Source organism: Strix aluco, chromosome 3 (genome assembly GCF_031877795.1).
Source record: "Strix aluco isolate bStrAlu1 chromosome 3, bStrAlu1.hap1, whole genome shotgun sequence".
In the NCBI taxonomy this organism is placed as follows: domain Eukaryota; kingdom Metazoa; phylum Chordata; class Aves; order Strigiformes; family Strigidae; genus Strix; species Strix aluco.
The window spans coordinates 34,644,589-34,665,846 of record NC_133933.1 but is presented as its reverse complement, the minus strand read 5'-3'; the positions used below and the strand labels follow the sequence as shown (position 1 = coordinate 34,665,846).

General features: G+C 38.4%; 1 protein-coding gene across 3 annotated transcripts in view; it reads right to left on the bottom strand.

Annotated features, from left to right (window-relative positions):
• Positions 1-1,612: 1,612 nt before the first annotated feature.
• The window catches only part of PRKCE (protein kinase C epsilon), a 298,350-nt gene continuing 278,704 nt past the window's right edge, over positions 1,613-21,258 (bottom strand). The window contains exons 15-16 of one of the 3 annotated variants that reach the window (XM_074818061.1): positions 16,763-16,792; positions 4,711-4,848 (exon numbers count right to left, since the gene is read on the bottom strand). In XM_074818061.1, coding sequence (XP_074674162.1) covers positions 16,778-16,792 — 15 coding nt within the window. In that variant the 3' untranslated portion in view covers positions 4,711-4,848; positions 16,763-16,777. Of the gene's footprint in view, positions 4,849-16,731; positions 16,793-21,258 lie in introns of all 3 variants that reach the window. The other 2 variants (XM_074818062.1, XM_074818060.1) reach the window with 2 other exon arrangements.

Here is a 21,258-nt window from a genome sequence, read left to right as displayed (position 1 = left end):
TCAGTGCCAAGAGCAGGATACCTGACCTGAGTGATGTTCGGTTTGACCCAGTAGGCTGCTCACACCTGCTTCTGATTACATGAATACCTTATTTATGTTACTCAGATTAAAAGTTTCTTGTTCCTAAGAGGTCCACTCTGATCCAACTCATTCTCATTTTCTCCTCACGTCTGGGATGAGGCATGTTCACCCCATGTGTTTTTAATTAAAAAATTGTTTTGCTCAAACAGTATACACAGATGAAGACCCAAATTGATTTCTGTAGCTTGAGTTAGGATATGTCCACCTATTCAATGCTTCAATTCACTATTAGATAATTATTCTGATTTTGATCAGTTTGTTTAGGTGCTTATCTCATTGATTTACTCATGTACCTGACCAGACTACTAAAAGGCTAAAACCATTTTTGACTGTAAAGTGATTTAACATCCCCTGCGTGGAAGGCCACAGAAGCAGACAGATACATACTGAGACTCTCTCCCTGAACTTTTAGTACCACATTTACAGCATGGACAGTCAATCAGACTGCAACTCATTTCTCTTAAAAGACTGCCGTCTTTCCAAATTTTGCAGTCCATCAGCAAGGATAAAAACTCTTCTTAATGCACATCAGTTACAGCATTACGAGAAAACATGATGATGTATTATGGAGACCAGTAATGCTTACTGTTTGCAAGATGACAATTAGGTTCTTCCTATACTTTTAAGGTTGCAAGATGTACCCAGAAAATCAAGATGTTACATAGTTGTTTAACCGGTAAAATCTGTGTGACAAAGCTTATGCTAACGCTGTCAACGCACAAGATTTGGAATATGCTTGTAGGCACCAAACACGTTCAGTGACTTTGAGAAGACTCAGCATGAAGGAAAAAAATGGAGCTTTATGCAAAAGCTGCAATTTGAACAGAAAACACTCTTTAATTTTTTCATTTTTTATTTTGTTTTTTAAAGCTAGCAGTATACCTACTAGCTAAGTATACTAACTGGAGATTGTGAACTGGAATTACTGCCAGAATATGCTGATAGCTGATCTACTGAAACAGAAGTTAAGAATGAAAATGGAAAGTATTTAAGGTGCAAATTGAAACATGATGTAATATTGAAATTTCAGACAGTATCACACTGACAGATTAAGTTAAATAATTTAATAAGATCTATGACCCTAATTAATTCAATTTATGCATACTATTAATCCCTCTAATCAATCCAATTAAAGACTAAAGCAGTCTCACATGTTTGTAAACAGTGCCCTGCTGAAGTGAGTTTTAACAATGCAGCTAAGCAGAATGCTGGGATCAGTCAGAACTCAGTAACCAGTATGTAGTTGTTAAGCAAAAAAAGTCTCTAAACTCACCTGCTTGGTGTTTTTGAGGTACATGTTATATTGACCAATATAAATAGTGTTCATGCACTGCTACCTGTGTGTCTCTTGGGAGCGTTTAGTGCTTCACAGATGAGGCTCTTGTTAGCAAATCCTTCCTTTGCAAAATGTCCACTCCTAAAAGACAAGCTCATAGTATTTTGTACAACATGTAACAGGAAAAAAATATTCATCCTTCATCTTTCTTTCTTCCTCATTAGGAAATACTCAGGAAAACTTTGGGGAAAAAAATAAGATTTAACATCACTGTATTTATTAGGTTCCGAAACAATACACATTCACATCCTTTTGAATACAGTACATTTGGCACAGTAATAATGTTTACGATGAAATAACACTAATGAATGGCAAGAGATTCAAATTACATCCATAAGAAAAAAATTCTGTACAAATAAATCCTCACAATAAAAAAAAAACCTCCCCCCCAACTGAATACATTTTATATTTAGCCAGAACTATTCTGCACATAATTTAAAAAGAGGTAATTTGTAAGCCTTTTTTGGAGAGAAATATTTTTCACCTATGGAGAAAAATGTGTTTCCATTTTTTAATAAAGTCTATTTGGGAGGAAAAACAAGAAACAATGGATTCTTTATAATTATTATTATTATTAATAATCTTTTTGGCATTTTGCACTCATTTTACAAAGAAGGAACAGGAAAGATTTTACAGAACAGGCAGAAATGTAACAGAATGTCCATTTTTAAGAATTATCTTTAAAAAATGTTCAAGGTAACAGACAAACCTTCTGATGTAAACCCAATGCAGAGGATCTAACTATTTATATTGAAGAAATATCTGCCCATGCAAAAATTTTTATCTCCTTCACTCTTCTCTTAGCATCCTACCAAACACTGCAGGTGCTGAGGCCTCTTGAAATATAAACATTTACTAATTATCTTCATGTTAGAAACGGGAATACAGACTACATAGCTTGCTTACAAAAGCTTTATGGGACACATATTCCTTCAAAATAAATGCTCAGAGTTTTGTGTAAAGGCCTCTTGTTGTACAAACAGTAGTGCACTATCCGCTAACTTGTCTTCCTAGCCAGTCTACTCACCTATGGAAAAGAACACTTTAGCATTGTGATCAGTTCTTGCCTGGATGTCAAAAGCTAACCGTGATGAGAAATAAACAGAGCCAGTGGCGAGACACAAATTGATGGGCAGTTCTACAATATATTTCTAAAAGAAAAAGAAATTTAAACATTGAGATGATGCAATCATTAAGATGTTTCTGTGCTGGTAACTCAGCTCCAGAAGCTAGTTTCTTCCCAGTACAAAAGATCAGTGAAGATAAATTAAATTAAACTAAAGGCTTGATCCATTATTACACCTGTAGGCCAGACAACACATTAATTGATATCTCATAATATTTAATATTTTGAAATCATCATAAGAATATATATAATAATTACACCTGAGTTTTAAAAACAAAACAAAATGGAACTGAATGTTGTCATCAGTAACAGGCTATGAGCAGCCAGACGCAAAACTGACACAAACTAGCTCATCTGCTTGAGTCCAAGATTATCTCTTAAAGCCAATGATTCACACTTTGTCCACCACGATTTGTAACATTCCTTTCTCTTTCTGAGCTCTATCATGTCATAATAGAGTTGAAGAGAACTATACAAGAGATTTAGTATAGCTTAATATATGTCTACATCTTTTATAACAAAAACCTCATCTCTCTGACAGTAACTTGAACCAATACACATACAAGAGTATTGCACATGGACATTATTATAATTATTCTTTCATAGACTAACATTTTAATAGTATGCCTGAACATGCAGCAGTTGATACCTCTATATTCAATGAATTCCACAGGCCTTGCAGCAAACACTATATACAAAATCTCACCTGTACAAAAGGCAAAAAAGCTTCTTTAGTGCCACTTTGCCAATCACAAGTATATATATTTTTGTGCAGCTGGAAATCCATGTGCAACAATTAAAATGGATTCCAATGACCGCTCACTCAGTCCAGTAAAATATATAATAAAATGACCTCAGCGATACATGTACACAAAAAAAAAACCCCAACCAAAAACCAAACCACAGGGTACTCCTGGAAATATAAGTACATAACACTGTTAGCGTATCTACAGGAGGTAACTTCACATTAGTAATATTGTCCACATGAGTTACCATTTCAATTCATACACAAAAAAATTCAATTTACAACTTTCAATAATGTCAGTTTGTGAATGTTTGATCTTCAGTTTTTTAACACACTTCCACATAATGCACGTGTAGCCTTATGTTGTGTCTTCTAAAAGCAGATTTCTCTTTAGATTTTAAACATAAAAAACAACAAACACAGTAGTATTATGGTTTTGTAAAAGTGTGCAAAAGTAACACACTGCTGAGAAAATAAATATAAATAAGAAATTATTTATCAACTTAACTACAATGGAAAAGGCAAATTTATAATGTTTATAATTAATTTTTTATGTAAAATTAACTGTAAACATTTTCAAGCTTGCCATCACATTAATGGTTCATTTAAATGGATATTAAATTTGGTAACATGGATAGTACACCCAATTGCCTGAAAAACTGTAAAATGCCTATATATAGCTGTGTTAAAGTTCTACAGGCTTTTTATTCTTTAGCCCTTTAATAACTATCCATTATCGTATCTATTTCTTGCTTTAAATAAAATTTCAGTTATCTTTGTGACTCTTCTTATTCCTAAGAGTTTTACGTAAATTGTACGAGGAACTTCGTCGAAAGCCTTAATTGATGTGCTGCTTTTTCTGGATAGCTTTATTTTAAGTTTGTACCTCACCACAATAAATTCATAATTGAGGATTACACCTCTACAAAGGCAGATTTCTTTGCTTACCAAAGGGCAATATAGTACTTATTTGTTCCGCATCTGAGTACAGATCTCACTGTAACCATCTGGGCAGAAGAAACAGTTCTCACCTTCTTAGCTTAAATACATATGGACAATTACAGAACATGATCTGCTAAATCACTTTTAACAGCACGGCTTCATTTTCCATGGAAAAGATGCAATTTTGTCCTCTAGGGAGATCTTAGGAATAAAAGAAAAGTTGCAAATATACAGCAGTGTGTTACATCTACAATTTCTGATACAAAATTATTTTGCATCACTTTGTGAGACAGAAATTAAGAGTGCTTTCAGGTCAGAAGATAAAAGGAGAAAACCAATAAATATATACGTTAATTGGGGATATGGGCTCAGGGTAAGAGAAGTAGTTCTTGATCTACTGAGTCTCAGTAATTTGATGATCTCTTCAGAATCACTTCTTGCAGCATCATTCATCTGTCAGCCTAGCGTTGTCTATGGCAGTAGCTCTTCTCCAAAATAAGAGAACCCTTTAAATTCTTCTTGATTGATTTGTTTTATAATTGTCTCATCCACTAGCGTTAATACTGGTTCTTCTCGTGTAAAGTCTTGATCAAAGTTATTTACATCCCTTTTGGTTTTCTGAGAAGAAAAATACAAACAAGGTGAATGGTAAAACAGCACAGTAAAATAAAAGGTGATCTCCCTCCTCTCCATCCCCCCTGAAAGGCTGAATTTTCTGGAATGATTGAAATAAAAGAGGAGCTACTTCACACAAAGAATAACAGACGTATGAGAGAAGCTACAGGAGCAAGTACTATAAATGAGTTTGGGAGAGGCCACAGAAGCGGTACTATAAATGAGTTCCCAGAGACTCACAGGTCTCTGACAGGTGAAGGAGTAGCAATATGATGATAAAGCAGGAAGCTGAGATTAGGACTAGTTTAAAAAAGGCTTTGGCATAATAGGTGACATGGCTGTTTCCTCTTAGATTTGAACATAACGATATCTCATTTCAGAGGCACAGAGTGAACTGATTTAATTGATTTCCCCACAATGTAGCCTACTGTTTCAACTCTAAGTTAACTGTTTATATCTGACTACACTCAGCTTTAAAATCAGATGTAGACCTCGCAACAGCTCTCAGTCCAAAATCCTTGAGCTCCACATTGGCAACTCAGATTTACTAATGCAGCTGAATGTCATTCAGAGCACTGTGGCAAAGTGTGAAATTCTGGCTCCAGAGAAATCCACCTCAGAACTCTTCTTTATTTCAATGGCATCAGGATTTCCCCACTGAAGTATAAAGCACCTCGCTCTTCCAGCGAAGTTGGGTCAACAAAGTGCAACTGTGCATGTTCTGGTTGGGATAAGACATATTAACTAGAGACAGCCTTGGGGAGGCCGATTTGTTGTCCTCAGGGCACTCGCAACAGTGACTATCTGTGACCACTTGCATGTAAAAAAGCCTAAAAGCTACCAGGGAAAACATTCCCCATGGTCATTCCCTTAAGACCTGCACTGTTCATGTTTTCCATGTTAGCAGTGTATTTCAGGCATGTACAGGTTCAGGGAATTGGAACAAGTCTCTCTTTCTTCTTTGTTTCACGAAATCTAATGATACTTAATGGACGCACAATGACACACTGAAAACTAGCTTTGTGTCCATCCTGCACATGTCTGAGATTAAGAGGATACCAGAAATAGAATAGCTATTTGACTTGTAAAGCGATACATCATAGCATACATTAATGTATTCCAAATGGGATATATGCCTTCTTTCAATGCAGGTAAATTTTCCTATAAAATATACAGATTAATGTATTTTCTTAATCAGCTCTACTGAGGCACTAAACCAAACAGTTTTCTTTCTCAAAGAAAATGGTCATAGCAACCTTAACCTACATTGCTTGTAAGAACTTTATAGATATAGGGAAAAAAAGGTCTATATAAATGCAAGACTATCACTTGTAAACCAAGTACTTTCTAAGTGCAGGCAACCAAAAATCCACATCCTCTATCTACAAAATTCCATTAAAAGGAAAGGAATATGGACTTAACAAACATATACATATATGTTTATATTGTTCACATTTGTAATATTTACTTTGTACATAAAGACTGGACATAAAGTGTATATGACCCGTATACTCTGAACGGCATAAAGTCTGAGGGATGTGGCTTTGGGCTTTATGGTTTTTTCTCAGTCATTTTGGCAAATGCTGCAAAATAAGAATGAAATTCCATATGAATTTTTAAATGCATTACATTGCAACTACATCTACATTCCTCTTGTTCCCCATGTCCTACCATAGTATTTTGACACTCTCATACAATACATTTACTACAGGAATAGTCACTAAAGCAGAAGGAGATAAGTGAGTATTTGTAGAAAGTAAAATTCAAATTCAGAACTGTAGTTATGTGCAAGAGAAACGTGACTACACTCATACTTTAACCACCAGCTATCCAGGGCAAATAAGCTCTGGACTAGCTGAGAACAAACACAGTATATATTTTTTTCAGGTTTTCATACTGAACGTATTTGTGAAAAGTGTTATTTCCTTGCTGAAGTTAAAAGAATAAGATGACAAATTCCACAAAGCCTATCGAGGCAATTAATTCCCAATAGCTACTTTTTCCATAAAACCATCCCTAAGATTGTGAAGGTGTTAGGTGAAAAAGAGTGCAGATGAGTACACCTGAAAAACTGTTCCAACACCGGTGTACCTAAATCCCATTGATTAAAAATAACTGTACCTCCAGTAGAACTTCAAATCCCAAACACTTCTGAAACAACAAACAAAGGTATTTGCTTAGATTTAAATGCCTAGCATGTCTTAAAACATGTCTTCAAGACCAAAGAAGGAAATAGAAGTTTTTATTTTCTCAGATTTATAAACAATTCCACATCTTTTTGGCAGCATAGATGTAAGTCACCCAATTCATTAACTGGACAAGTATGGAGCAATCTAAGATTGCAAGGATACGCTAGCAAGCCTCTAACTAACCAACCGATGAAGTGAGATTAAGTAAATCACAGGGAACAAAAGTGAGTGGATTAAGGCATACAAGACAAAAGGTAGAGTTCATAACAAGTGCTTCTTTTTGACAGAAAGATTTATTTGAGAAACTCTCCTTAGCAACTTTGGCAGTTTCTTCCTGAAGCTATGGCTATTTTGCAAGGCCCCATCTGCTAAGACAAAACAGGTCTGGCTACATTTCTGCTACTATTCCTATTTTAATGTACTTGTACTGTGAATACTCTATAGGCCAACAGCATGAACCAATATCTAGATGCAGCATGAGGGCTCAGGATGAAGGTATGAAGGTCTGTGGCTATCTCCTAGCAGAGAAGCTGAGAAAAGAAAGAAGATCTGCAAGGTAAGGAGAGTATATGAAGGAAACAGAGTGCAGCTATTATCCCACTTTGAACATTAAAGAAATCATGAAGAAAAAAGGAAAAATATTAAGATCGGCTGCTAAATGCATCATTAAAAATGCAGGGCATTCTGTTTATTTAGCCTGCAGCTCCCGAGACTTCCGGACACATTATTTTAACTTTTCAAACTTTTTTCCAGGTAACACTTTTCAGTTTCTGATGACTGAAGAAACTAGGGTTATTAGGAAAAAAAGAAGCCTCAAAACCACAGCTATCTACCCAAACACACAAAAATTCGATTAGGTTTCAGATGCTACTTTTCTTCTCTCTAGACTACCCAAAGAGCTTGTGTTCAGTATGTGTCAATGCTATATGAGAGCAGGAGCACAGCAGCTACCCAAGACCTTCCAACAATAGGTGCCAAATTCCACACTGTACTGAAATGGCTCTACTGCAGGCAGCATGTAGGCAGTCTGTCTCCATCTCACAAAGCAGCAGCAGTGCCACGACACTCGTAATGACTAAAAATGACATGTCTCCCATTCTACATCTCATCTGAAAGGTGACTTCTCTACCAGCACAGTATCTTTGATAGTGAGAAGGAATAGTGACTCACTACCTATTGTGCAGGAAATGTGCCGGCTAGTTGATCTTTTTTTTTTCCCAGCACTGTGAGTGCTTCATAGGTCTCCTGTCTGAGCATAGTGTGACCCACTTATCCTGGGAGACATGCTGGACTCGCTTCATGTGAGTGATACGATCTGATTAGATGTAACACGTATGTTACAGAAACAGAACTCCTTGAATTAATAAATATTAACATGATCTAGTGGTCATCAAGGATGACAATTTTGAAGCCAAAGTCATGTTTTATTCTATTCAAAGATTACTGCTTCTGTTTGAAGAGCTAAAGATATTGGAAATTTTAGAAGACTATCTCTTCATAAAACACCATTTAAACAGCTCTCCTAGTTGGCCTGTACAACTCTGGACAAAGGGATATCGTTTTATGAATCAAAATGCTTTTTTCCTTAAATATCTTCACATAATTACTAAAAAATTAAAAGGAACTTCATGTGCTATTAATAAGCACATATTAAACAGTGCTTTCTGAACTGGTTTTATTTTCACTACCATTTCAATAAAAAATTAGTTTTCTACCTGCAGTCACAGACTCAAGTTTAAAAAAAAACCCTCCAAAACATGCTTAATAAGCTTTCCAGCGTCAAGGATTACCAACCTTGTCTGTTAATGATTACTAAATGACACTATATGAATTGCAACAGTGAAAAAAGAAATTTAAATTGATGTTTTTACCACTGAAAATACACTAAGAAAGTCAGAACTTGCCATTCCTTCCATTACTCACATGAACCAAATGTGAATGACAGTAGCCTTTGGTACTGAAAAGCCACAAAAATCCTTGCACGAAGGACCTGACAGAGGGTGTTCCAAACCAGGGAACTCAGCAAAGCTTGGGCATCTCATCAGGTGAGTCATGAGGCCAAGAGGCTCAGTGGACTCTCTTCTGCCTAATAAGGATTAAATTAATTCTCCGGCTTGGAGGCATCTCTTTCTACTATTATTTATTTTCATTTAATTTGCAGAAAATCACTGAAACTCTTTCATGTCCTTTGCAAACTCAATGGCTCCACTAAACTGGGCTGGAATTGTCCAGCAAGTTCAAGAGCTACTCAGAGGAGGTGAAAGAAAGATGGAGGTGGTGGCTAGAAAACAACACTGCCACAAAATCTTACCTTTTGTATTTTAGTCTGATTTTCCTACAAATTCACAATATGCTGTTTAAATATAATTATAGGAATCCTCTTTAAATCAATTAATAGATTTCTGTTTAGTTTAGTAGAATGAGGAGCTAATCCAGAACAAACAACCAATACAAGTAAGTGAGGCCAGAAATGATCATTGTAACAATGAACCAGTATGTTGGAAGAAAAAAATATTGTGCTATGATATTTTTCAGTAAGTGGGCCTCTTGACACAAAATATATACAAATCTCATCCACAATTTTCACAGCCTGAGATACTGTCAGCACAGAAATGCAGATGCAGATGGTGCTTTCTGTATCACTGAATTAATCATCTTTAACGTTACTCCACTGCAATTTTCTGTCAATAGCAGTGCTTGATGCCTCTTCATATATTTTCAAGCCCACAGTGAAATCCTGGAGTTTGTCAATCGTTTGGGGAGCTTTACCTGTGCAGCTTCCAGTGCAGCACCCGGCTGTATCAGCAGCACATCAAACACATGACAGGCATACTAAATCTGGGCAGGAAGTTGCTGCAGCTACAGGCGCACAGGACAACAGTGCAGCAGGAATGGGACAGGCAGCAAGAGTCACACCTTCTCGTATGTATTACATGGTAACATTTAATTTTATCCAGAATTTTGCTTCAGTAAGAAATAATTGATTCCTGCGTTTGACACAGTATCATCAAGAAGAAATTCTCAGATCAGGATGATAAGAGTTTAAATATTTTGTATTTACCTTGTCACTGACAAGATTTTCAGATTATTTTGTTCAAGACAAACGGAAAGTCAAGATATCAAACAAACTGGTTTGATGCAGAAAGTTATGTGGCTAACCTCACAGATCACTGTCCTCTCATTCACCTCTCTTTATTATGATAACAAAAACCACAGCACAGGCAGAGATCACTTTGCACCAATGACTGGATCTCTTTTCATAAAGGTGGAGTAGTTTCTAAAGAGTTGAGACCAACTATAATGAGCACTCACTTTTGCACATAACTCATTCTATGTATACAGAAATTTAGTATGAATCCTGTGAAAGAAATGGGCTGAGAAGCACACCACTTCAGGCCTGTCTTTCTCTTTATCCTGGTGATGCCTCTTCATAGTATTTGCACGCCCTGAGAATCTGAATCAGTATTAGAAGTATTTACTAGAATGTCTTACTTCAGAAGGTATGAAATATATGTTATCAGAATAATTTTACAAGTTACTGAATTTTTTCAACATGTTAATTGCTCTATTCACACAGGGAAGAGTTACAACAGATCAACCATGAGCTGCAGTATATTCAACTGAAGGTTATGAGGATAAAAAGGGGTTTGAATCCAAGTAGATTTTACAAGTATACCAACATTTATTATTTCCAAGCAGAGGGTGAGATTTTGTGCTCCTAGATTATGCTTTCATTAGATGTAAAGGACATCAAATAAAGAGAAAGAAGTGGGGAAAAAAACCCCACTCAGTAAAGATGCTAATAGATAGTGAAACTGTTTGAAAATCATGCCAATCTGTGCAGTGCGCAATTTAACCTGTTATGGAAGTACACAGACACTTAATAAACACCAAGCTAATTCACAGAACTATGTATTTTAAAAAGGATCATTCATGACCCAGTAAACTGGAACCACCTTTATACTGAAACAATATGTATCTTTCCTAGAAATGTGAAAAGGGTCAAGTAGGAAGGAGAAACAACCTAAGCAATTAGGGGGTACAAACATTTAATGATTACATGGCCAGGATGCCAGCCTTAGTACTTCACTTTTGCACAGCCTTTCTCCTGTCCTACACCAAAAACCACTACAATAAAACAAACAGCAGGGCAAACAAAATCAAAGCTCTGCAGGTTCACTGACAACCACGCCACGTTCACAGTCTGGGCAATGAACCTCACCCAGAAGAAGCTGCTATAAAACTGTTGGTCCCTATGGCCACACTTGGTTATGGTTTTAGCATGAATGAGTACACAGCACTAAAGCTATATATACCACACCTGCTTTGTTCATAGCCTGATTGCTAAAGCACAACAGTTAACTCTGTAAAGCATCAATGGAGATAGCTTTCACAGGAGCTGCAGGGGAGGTCAGCACTACAGCTTCCCACCTGTGGTTAGTCCTTTACCCTTAAGATTCATCTTATCCATCTTATAAGGGCTTACCTCCATTAGGACTTAATCATGACATAACCACTGCATATAAGCTATGCTATGGTAGAATGCCTGCATTTTTTTAGAGTGAAAAAAATTACAGGGGAAGAGTGCCAACTTCTGAATCTCTACACTATATTTTTCCCTTATGGTAGGTTTCTCTGAGGGTTTAACTACATGGAAAACAATTTTCTATTTCTTCTTGGGGTGGGGAGGAAATACGAGAAGAGAAAGTAATGGAACTATCACATGAAAATACCCTTCATCTGCACAACGCAATTCCTATTGCAAATTTTATGATCCACTCCGCAGCGCAGATTTTATATGTGTGACTCTCTAATTCACATTATACTGGCAAGCCTCCACTGATATCCTCAGCTGCTCTAAGGTTGTGATCACCAATGTCACCTCGCCTTTCACATCCTGGCACATGTCCAAGGTTAGTCCATTTTCAGTTGTCTTCTCCTGAAATTGCATTTTAACCATTGTTGTTACAGCAAAGTCACAGCAGTCAGGGCTGGTGCATGTGCCACATGCTAAACCACCTGCTGGTGAATCCCCCAATACATACCTAGAAAGCCTTTTTGTCTTCCTGACCACTAGCACTTTAGCACAAAGGACTGGCTATACCCAGAAAATGAAGCTGACTTGCAAAGAACAGAAAAAAAGTGATAAAGGAGAGTTGGTAAGTCTAGGGCACAGGTCCCTAGAATTCCAGTAGCTTCCAGGAGACATCCCATAAATCACTGAAAAATTACCCAAACATACAGTTTAGCAGTACACTGAGGTATCTGACCAAATTTATTCTGTAAAAGGTCAATAGATTTACTTTTCTTTCCATTCTTTAAGCAATCACAAAGACAAAGAATAAACTAAGGAGACTCTGATGCTAGTGAATAGGTGAGTGATGTAATGAAATATTTCAAGACTCATATCTCTGCCATGTATCCTGAATAAATACTGAGTGACTGACTTTCCAATGTTTTATTCTGCCTACAGTCACCTATCCCACTTAATTACAGAAAAGTAACACATTATGGAAACCTTCCTGAATATGTTATGAAATTATAAATACAAAGCAGTATCTTGTGATTCTGAGCCCGCTCTCTATTGCGGAGGCATGGACATGTGCACTGTGACATTGGACGCAAAGAAAAACCACATCATGAAAGGTAATAGCAAGCATATACAGTGGGATTACACTGTACACCCCCACTCGGCTACACACTACAATGGTTTGCACTAGGCTGTAGAGCAGGAATGCTACAGAGTTTTTGGCAAGACTGCCTTCTTCAAAACATTTCGGGAAACTCATGCTCTTTAATGATGATCTCTAGCTCGTTAAGAATAAAGCTTTTAGTTTGACATGGATGATGCATATGACAGGCTTTCATACAGAGAAATTGTATAGCAGGTCTCACCTTATACAAATGGAGAAAGCTACACAGTGAAGGTCTAATTCTAAGACTAATGAATTGTTAGAGATCATATTTTGAAGTCTAATGATTATTTTTAAGCCTTTGCAAAGACAGATTAAAATAAAGATGTGACTTTTTAGAAAGCAGCTGAAGCTGATGTCTTTTTTTAAGCTAATGCACATACTCATATAAGTTGTAGACTGAAAAAAAAAAAAAAAGGCATTGCACAATTATGCATGAATGCCTACTACATCTGCATCTCAATATATCTCATTTTCACCTTTCCTCCAGACATGGGAACTGCTTTTTTGGAACACAGTTTTATTAAAAGAGTGCAGTAACATATAGCAGAGTTTGTAGTGACACAGGTTTCATTCTTGATTCTGTTACTGATCTGCTTTGAGCCTGAGTAATTTTCTCCTCAAGATGCATCTAATTTTCTTCCTATTTTTGCTCTCCTATACATGGATTGTGATCTTTTTGTCTATCATTATCTATGAACTCTTGATTGTCTCTCACTTATACAGCTTTTTGCACAGTGGGAACATCATCTTGCTGGGAACTTAAGCTGTAATTGTGGGCCTGAGCGCACAAATTCAATTTCTCTTTCTTGTTCTTGTCAAATATAAACACAATCCTTCAGAGAGTCATGGGCAGTCATGGGTATTAGGACCCGTGTTGTTCAGCATCTTTGCTGGCGACATGGACAGTGGGATTGAGTGCACCCTCAGCAAGTTCACTGTCAACACCAAGCTGTGTGGTGCGGTCAACATGCTGGAGGGAAGGGATGTGCCATCCAGAGGGACCTGGGCAGGCTGGAGAGGTGGGGCATGCAAACCTCATGAAGTTCAACAAGGCCAAGCGCAAGGTCCTGCACATGGGTCAGGGCAATCCCAAGCACAAACACAGGCTGGGCGATGAGTGGATTGAGAGCTGCCCTGCGGAGAAGGACTTGGGGGTGTTGGTTGACAAGAAGTTCAACATGACCCTGCAACATGTGCTTGCAGCCCAGAAAGCCAACTGTATCCTGGGCTCCATCAAGAGAAGCTTGACCAAGCAGGTTGAGAGAGGTGATTTTCCCCCTCTGCTCTGCTCTTGTGAGACCCCACCTGGAGTACTGTGTCCAGCTTTGGGGCCCCCAACATAAGAAGGACATGGACCTGCTCAAGCAAGTCCAGAGGAAGGACACAAAGATGATCAGAGGGCTGGAGTTCCTCTCCTGTAAAGACAGGCTGAGAATAGATAAAGGGCCTTCCAGTACCTAAAGGGGGCCTACGGGAAAGATGGGGAGGGGAGGGAGTGTAGTGACAGGACAAGGGGTAATGGTTTTAAACTGAAAGAAGTTGGATTTAGATTAGATGTAAGAAAGAAATTCTTCACTGTGCAGGTGGTGAGACACTGGAACAGGTTGCCCAGAGAAGTTGTGGATGCCCCCTCCCTGGAAGTGTTCAAGGCCAGGTTGGACGGGGCTTTGAGCAACCTGGTCTAGTGGAAGGTGTCCCTGCCCATGGCAGAGGGTTGGAACTAGATGATCTTTAGAGTCCCTTCCAACCCAAATCATTCTGATTCTATAATCTTCAACTCCTTCTTTTCCATATTCCATAATTAAGCAAAAGGAATCATTGTTCTGTAGGTCCTTTGCAAACAGGAATATGGTGTGCAAATAAGATGTGCGCTTAAGGTTTTTCATAAATATCTAGACTGAGTGTTCCTCTCATCCTACCTACTTTAAACATATGATTCCTGGAGCATGCTGTTGAGAGGACCAGTACAAGGTCTGTGCCTCCACAGCAACAAAATCCCTTGTAACAGCACAGCAGCATAACAACAGGAAAGCAGCAGTTAATGAAGTGCTAGGATTCCTTACCATTTAAAGATGCCTTCCCCGTCTTGTTACTGAAGATAAGTGCCTACACAACAGCTGCTTCAGTCTACCATCTGCATATTAGTGTCTGTGTCAAAGAAATTACGTTTTGCACTGGTATGCTGAGCTGTGAACACATACATTGACAAATTTTTGCTGCCCATTTGGGACGAACATCCTAGTAAGACACTGTTAACTTTATACTCGCATTACCATGGTATACTTCTAATACAAAAGGTTCTGCACGAGAAATAAACCCAAAGCCAAAACTCTTCTTATACTCTATGTTCACCAGACTCCAGCTGTGAATGGGACTAGTCATGGACTGCCAGCCTTTGACAAGTCTTCAGTCTTTTCTGATAAATTCCTCTCCACTGTCTGATAAAGAGCCAGATGCTACTGCTACTTACATCACCTGGTGTTTTTCCATTGGCATTTAATGACATCAGAAACAGGCCCAACCCAGGAATATTATTTCTTATCTACATTAATATAAAAATAAAGTATTTCTGTTTGAACGCTTAAGAATGTGCTGTAAGTAACCATGATAAGATGATTTCACTTAATGGTTTAGATTACTTTCTGAAAATAGTACTGGAGATTAAAGCAGCCAAAAAGTGAAACAGAATTTGTCTTATTCTGAGGAATCCCAAAAGGAAAGCAGGAACACTCTGGCTGCTTATCACTCCGTCCCAATGGGCACCACTTAACAATGTATGTTTAACAGATGGTTAAATGAACCTAATTATTCAGTATGAAAAGATTTTAGTGCTGTTAGACCAGGACTCAACAAAATCAAACAAATACTGCTGTATCCCCAGTACAGAATCAAAAGAAGCATAATAAAAGTTGCTTAACTTATAAATATTTGGGAACCTGCAGTACTGAGAGGTAGCTTTCAAACTTCTGTAATTCTAGTGTTGGGGTAACCACAGCTAAAAATAGCTGCTGCAGGCACTGATGCTGAAGAGAATAAAAACCAAAAAATAAGACTAACTGAATGACCAAATTCTGGGAAAACAGAACCTTGTTCATTCAAACAAACAACACTGAAATCCCTTAAAAACATCAGCTCACTTACTCTTGATTTCTCTAAGTTCTGATCAAGATGCACCTAAGCTCCTTGAAAGCTATGTAATTACACTCTGAGCAAATTTAGTGGTTGTACAAAGTGCTAAGCTAGTTGAAGCTCTGGAAATCAAGGTCCTTTACTCTGCTGAGGGAAGAGGCAGAAGAGTTACAGACTTCTCTGCCTGCCCAGCCACATGCTAGACCTATTGATATGAACTACGTTGCAGGCAGTTACGGTACTGCTGTTCACAACTGTCTACTGGAAGCTCAACTGAGATCTCAAACTTCATTGCCTGCCAATAGCCAACGCCTTTCAATCAGCAGCAACCTGGCTAACACTTAAAGGAGTAGCAGAAAAGTGTAACTTTTAGGAACCAGCTGACATAAAATATTCTAATTCATGATACCCTGTGGCAGAGGCAGTGTGCAGTAGTGGACTTCAACCATTATGGCTGTTGGTAATCAAAAGTCCACATCCATTTTTCTTTAGTTTTTCTAAAGGATATATGTTAACTGTTCTGACAAATATAGATTCTTCCCTGTTTCTAAACTTTTTTTTTGTACACCAGTATTAATCACCGTGGTGTCACTCTCAGAAGAAAGCCCACCATTTTCCTATGCCTGAAATGCCTGCAGCAAGGGGGGAATACGTAATGTGCAATGTTTAACAATGGTACATGAGGGTCTGAGGTCTCAAGATCACTCCCCAGTGTTTCATCTAAGCAGTAACACTTCATGCAAAAGCATGCAGTATAGCCCCTTGCGTGCCCATCTGCTAAATGCTCATTGCCATGCACTGATGACTGAATGGAAATATATTATGAAACTGAAGGGACACCTCAAGGTTATTAGGCCTAAAAATGGACCTACCTTGACATTTTCCCCATATTGAAGGCCTTACCTTAAAGAGGGACATTCACACTGAAGCAAACTTGAAAAGAGAGAACATTTATACAAAAAGAAATTTACTTGGCCTGTAATTTCCTATGTTCCTTTTGGTGCTACTGAATGATACTGCATTTTACAGGGCTTCTTCCCCACAGTGTAAAGGCAAAGTCATAATTCTGCACGTATGACGATACAATCCACTGTCACAAAAAAATAGAGGCGTGTCAAAAAACCCCACCAAAACAGTATCATGACTTCCCAACACCAGGTTGAAAATCCCTTGTTAAAAAGTAAAAAAATCTTTGCCTGTTAGCAGTCATGTATGAAAACAAATCTGAAGTTACAGAACTTATGTTTCAGGCTAATATATTTGAAAGTTTTCTCCAGAAACGTCGTCCCTCTTTAAGGATTCCAGCCATATTTCACAGTAAGCAGACGGTTGCTGCAGCAATTTAAACACAGACCTCTCTAATTGAACACATTTTCAGGAGCCATTCAGTGAGGCACCTACCCATGAGGCAGGTGAGGCCTCTGCCTGTTTGCCTGTGCAAACAGGCCAGCTGCGCACTCTGTAGAGGCTGATTTGTATTTGGTATTTATTACCCAGTTTCCAAACACTGTGGGCATCCAGCTTATCAGAAGTCATCAACAAAGGGTTGCCAAAATTTTGTCAGTTTTTCACTCATTTAGGGGAGGGGGAAAAGAAAATTCCCAGTGCTCACTGACTCCAGTTGTAACCCACAATCATTGTCTAGGACTAGAATTTTGTATTTGAGAATGATTTTATTTCAAACCTTTGCTGCAGCGCAAAACTGAAAGAGGACACATTGCTGGCATCCTTAAGTCAAGACTTAACAAGGGAGTTTAGGTTCACAAAGAAACTGCATACAGACAATGTGGCTCAGATAGTGATAACTAAGGGGGGAGGGACTTTGATAATGGTTTATGATTATCTTAGAGTTACCGGAGCTGAGAGAGACATGCAAATTACTGTAGGAAATTTGAGACTGAGGATCAAGATGGAGTCTGCTAACACTGAGGTCTGGTATAGCATAGAACACTCTTCCAAGGGAAGTGCCACACATTTAGTCAATTTAAAAGCCAGGCTGATCTTGAGCATTTGGTTTTTAACACTTCGCAGTCATATTTCTTCGCTGTCACAGAACATTGCATCCTGAGATTACCACAGAGCAAAAACTGGGGCATGAAAAGGTTAGGTGACGAACCCTGGACCACAGCATGAGTTTCCAGAAAATCTGGTAGAAGAACTTATATATCTTGTAATTCTCTCGGGTCTCTGGTTTTAGCTGCTAGACTGACTCTGTCCCTGAGAAGTCAGAACTCAAGAGGGAACATAAAGATATTCAGAAAACATTTTCAGTGATGTAACAGTAGGAATGGAAGAGGCTGCAAAGTGAAGGGAGTCACATTAGATGAACTAAATGGGCCAGTGGCAGCTGCTGTTGCTCCGTACTGCAGGATACAATTCTGCAACAGACTATGTTGTTCATTTTGTTTCTAATGCTCTTGAAGAAAGCGAGCTTTTAAAATAGAAACCCAAGAAATTATAAATGCACAGAGAAAATTAAAATAATGTATTGTTCTGTGAAAGCTGCAAGTTCACAGTAAATCATTGTAATGCGATTATTTTGTTAACTTCATCTCCATAAAGCCACACTATGAATGGATTGCCACAGGCACTGATAAAGCCATTAGCGATGAAACTTTGGCTTAATTGCTAAAAAGAAATACATATGGCAAACATCTGCTTTACCAGGCTTTGTACAACCCTCCGGCTTAGAGTTCTTCAGCTTTTTCATGCTGAAGACATCTTAGTCAAAGTCTCAAATTTTCTCAGCCCTGTCATTTACAACAGGGTGGATGAAAACGCCAAGTCTGTTTGCATGCACATGTTTCAAGGGTTGACAGTGAAAAGTCAGCCTGAAAGGAGTGTGCCTGTAGTGAGACTGCCCTTGCTGCATAGTGCCTAACAGCTTCTGCTGTCTCACAGCTCCTTGCAGCACACTGAGCCAGTGTGACCAACAGCATAAGAAATATGAGAGTGATTTTATTGGGCTGGGCTAATTCTACAAAACCGAAGAAAAAAACCCTCAGAGGGATGGAACATGTCTCCTATGAGGGCAGGCTGAGAGAATTGGGGTTGTTCAGCCTGGAGAAGAGAAGGCTCCAGGGAGACCTTACAGCAACCTTCCAGTACTTAAAGGGGGCTACAGGAAAGATGGGGAGGGACTCTTTATCAAAGACTGTAGTGATAGAATGAGGGGTAACAGTTTTAAACTGAAAGAGGGTAGATTTAGACTAGATATAGAGAAGAAATTTTTCATGATGAGGATGGTGAAACACTGGACCAGGTTGCCCAGAGAGGTGGTAGATGCCCCCTCCCTGGAAACGTTCAAGGTCAGGTTGGACAGGGATTTGAGCAACCTGATCTAGTTGAAGATGTCCCTGCTCATTGCAGAGGGGATTGGACTAGATGACCTTTAAATGTCCCTTTCAACCCAAGCTATTCTATGATTCTGTGAAATTGATGCTCATATGAGGTTACCACTGACTGCAGCCAAATGAGCAACAAATTTTGGGCAGTGATGTTCCTTCATCCCCGGCAAGTGGGACCGGGATATTGTGTATCTTTATGCCACCACTTGTATACATCTCTCTGAGCTTCACTGGCTGATGTCAGTGGCATGTCAGCAGGCCAGAAGTTCAGTCTGGAAAGCCTGCAACTGGCCAGCTGTGCTCTCAGACATGGCACAAAGAATTTTTTGCAGGGAATCTAATAAGATATGAAGAAGATTAAGGAAAAAAGCAAAATACGATAACATATACCCTTGCTTCACTGTTTCAAATATAAGCTTTGCCAGTAAATAACAACTTGGGACAATATAGGTTTCATCAATACACATTAAAGGTGACGCAGCAATCTATTTCAATCACTGTTTTTAATGCATATTTTATTATTTGGTATGGGATAGACAGAATCATCCCATGATGTCACTAAGCAAGATCTACCACACTTACCACCATATCAATGACTTTGGTAAGAAATTAATCTACTGCACCCTTGCTGTCATTTGTAATATGGCAAATGCACTTTGAAAATGGAAATAACCAATTCAACCAAGCCAGGAGCATAACCATGGAAACAAAGAAAGATGGAGAGCAGAGAACCACTGAATACTATCAAAGCCTTTGTGGTTCTTGGGCAATAAATTACGTTGCAAACCATAGCCTGGTCTTACGGCTACTGATTAAGGACATTTCATTCTCCAAATGGAATAAAACTCCAGGAAGAATACATGAGACAAAATATCTCAACATAGGAACAAAACACCTCAAAGGGATTTCTGTCTTCAACAGTTGCTCTGGAGAAAAGATACATGTCTGCACTACAACTGTACTGATATCTTGCATATGCAATTACATATTCATGTCTGCCTTAAAAGCAGCAGGGAAGAATAGAATAATATTATTCAGAAAATTTCAAGACAGTCTGTGAAACTCTAAGAATTAGGTTTTAAGAACAGTGGAAATGATCTTCAAGAGACATTGTCAAGATCACTGGAGCTTAGATGTAACGAATATCCTTTTCATAGCTGTTCAAAAGTTTACTTGATTTCTAATGTACATGCCACAGAGCTATTGCTTCTTCTATAGGAGCTTAACATTTATAATAGTCCCACATGGCACAAACACTCAGTACAGTAAACCATAGTATATATATAAAAATTAATTTTGCACTGAAAAGTCTCATAATTCTGGATTTATGAAAGGAAGGGCTGGTAGGTAATATGTATCATAGGACTGGGCCTCTGTGCATTTTCACCCCTTGGTATTCTCTATTCCAAGTCATTAAGCTGGAGGAACAGCCAAAGATCCTTCATTGCAGGTTTCAGGGTCACCAAATCTGCTTCCATTGTCTCTACATAGCACAACCTGGTGTGGTACTCCTGTCACTGCTTAGCAATCTAAACCTCAGCCATTTGTATGAGTGCTCTGCCCAGGGCACTCTTGCAAGCCTTCAGAAAACATGGTCAGTTTTTCAAGGACCTTTTGGACTCCAGCAATTTTCATTCCAAGACTGAAAACAGTTAGAAAAGAAATTTCAGCTTCCAGAACATCATTAGAATAACCAAATCATGTATTAACTAGAAGGACATTAATGGCATATTTCTGGTATAATAAGGAACATTTTTGCATCCATCCACAGTGTGAATGAGATTTAAAAAAAAAAAAATCACCTTAAAAGTCTGGCTAATAAATAGCCATGCAGTGTTTCTTCCAAGTCCAGTTGAAAAATTCAGACTTAAGGTTGGCAGAGCTGAAGAGACATACCTGAACTATGGAGAAGCACAGGCCTTACAGTACCATACCATATAGCTCCTCGGAAAATCTATTACGGCAGAGAAAGGATAAAAGGTAACAGAAAAGGAAGATGGCTGTGCTAACCAAGGAACTCGCATGTTTTGGGGATCAGCGGAGCAGTGAGGC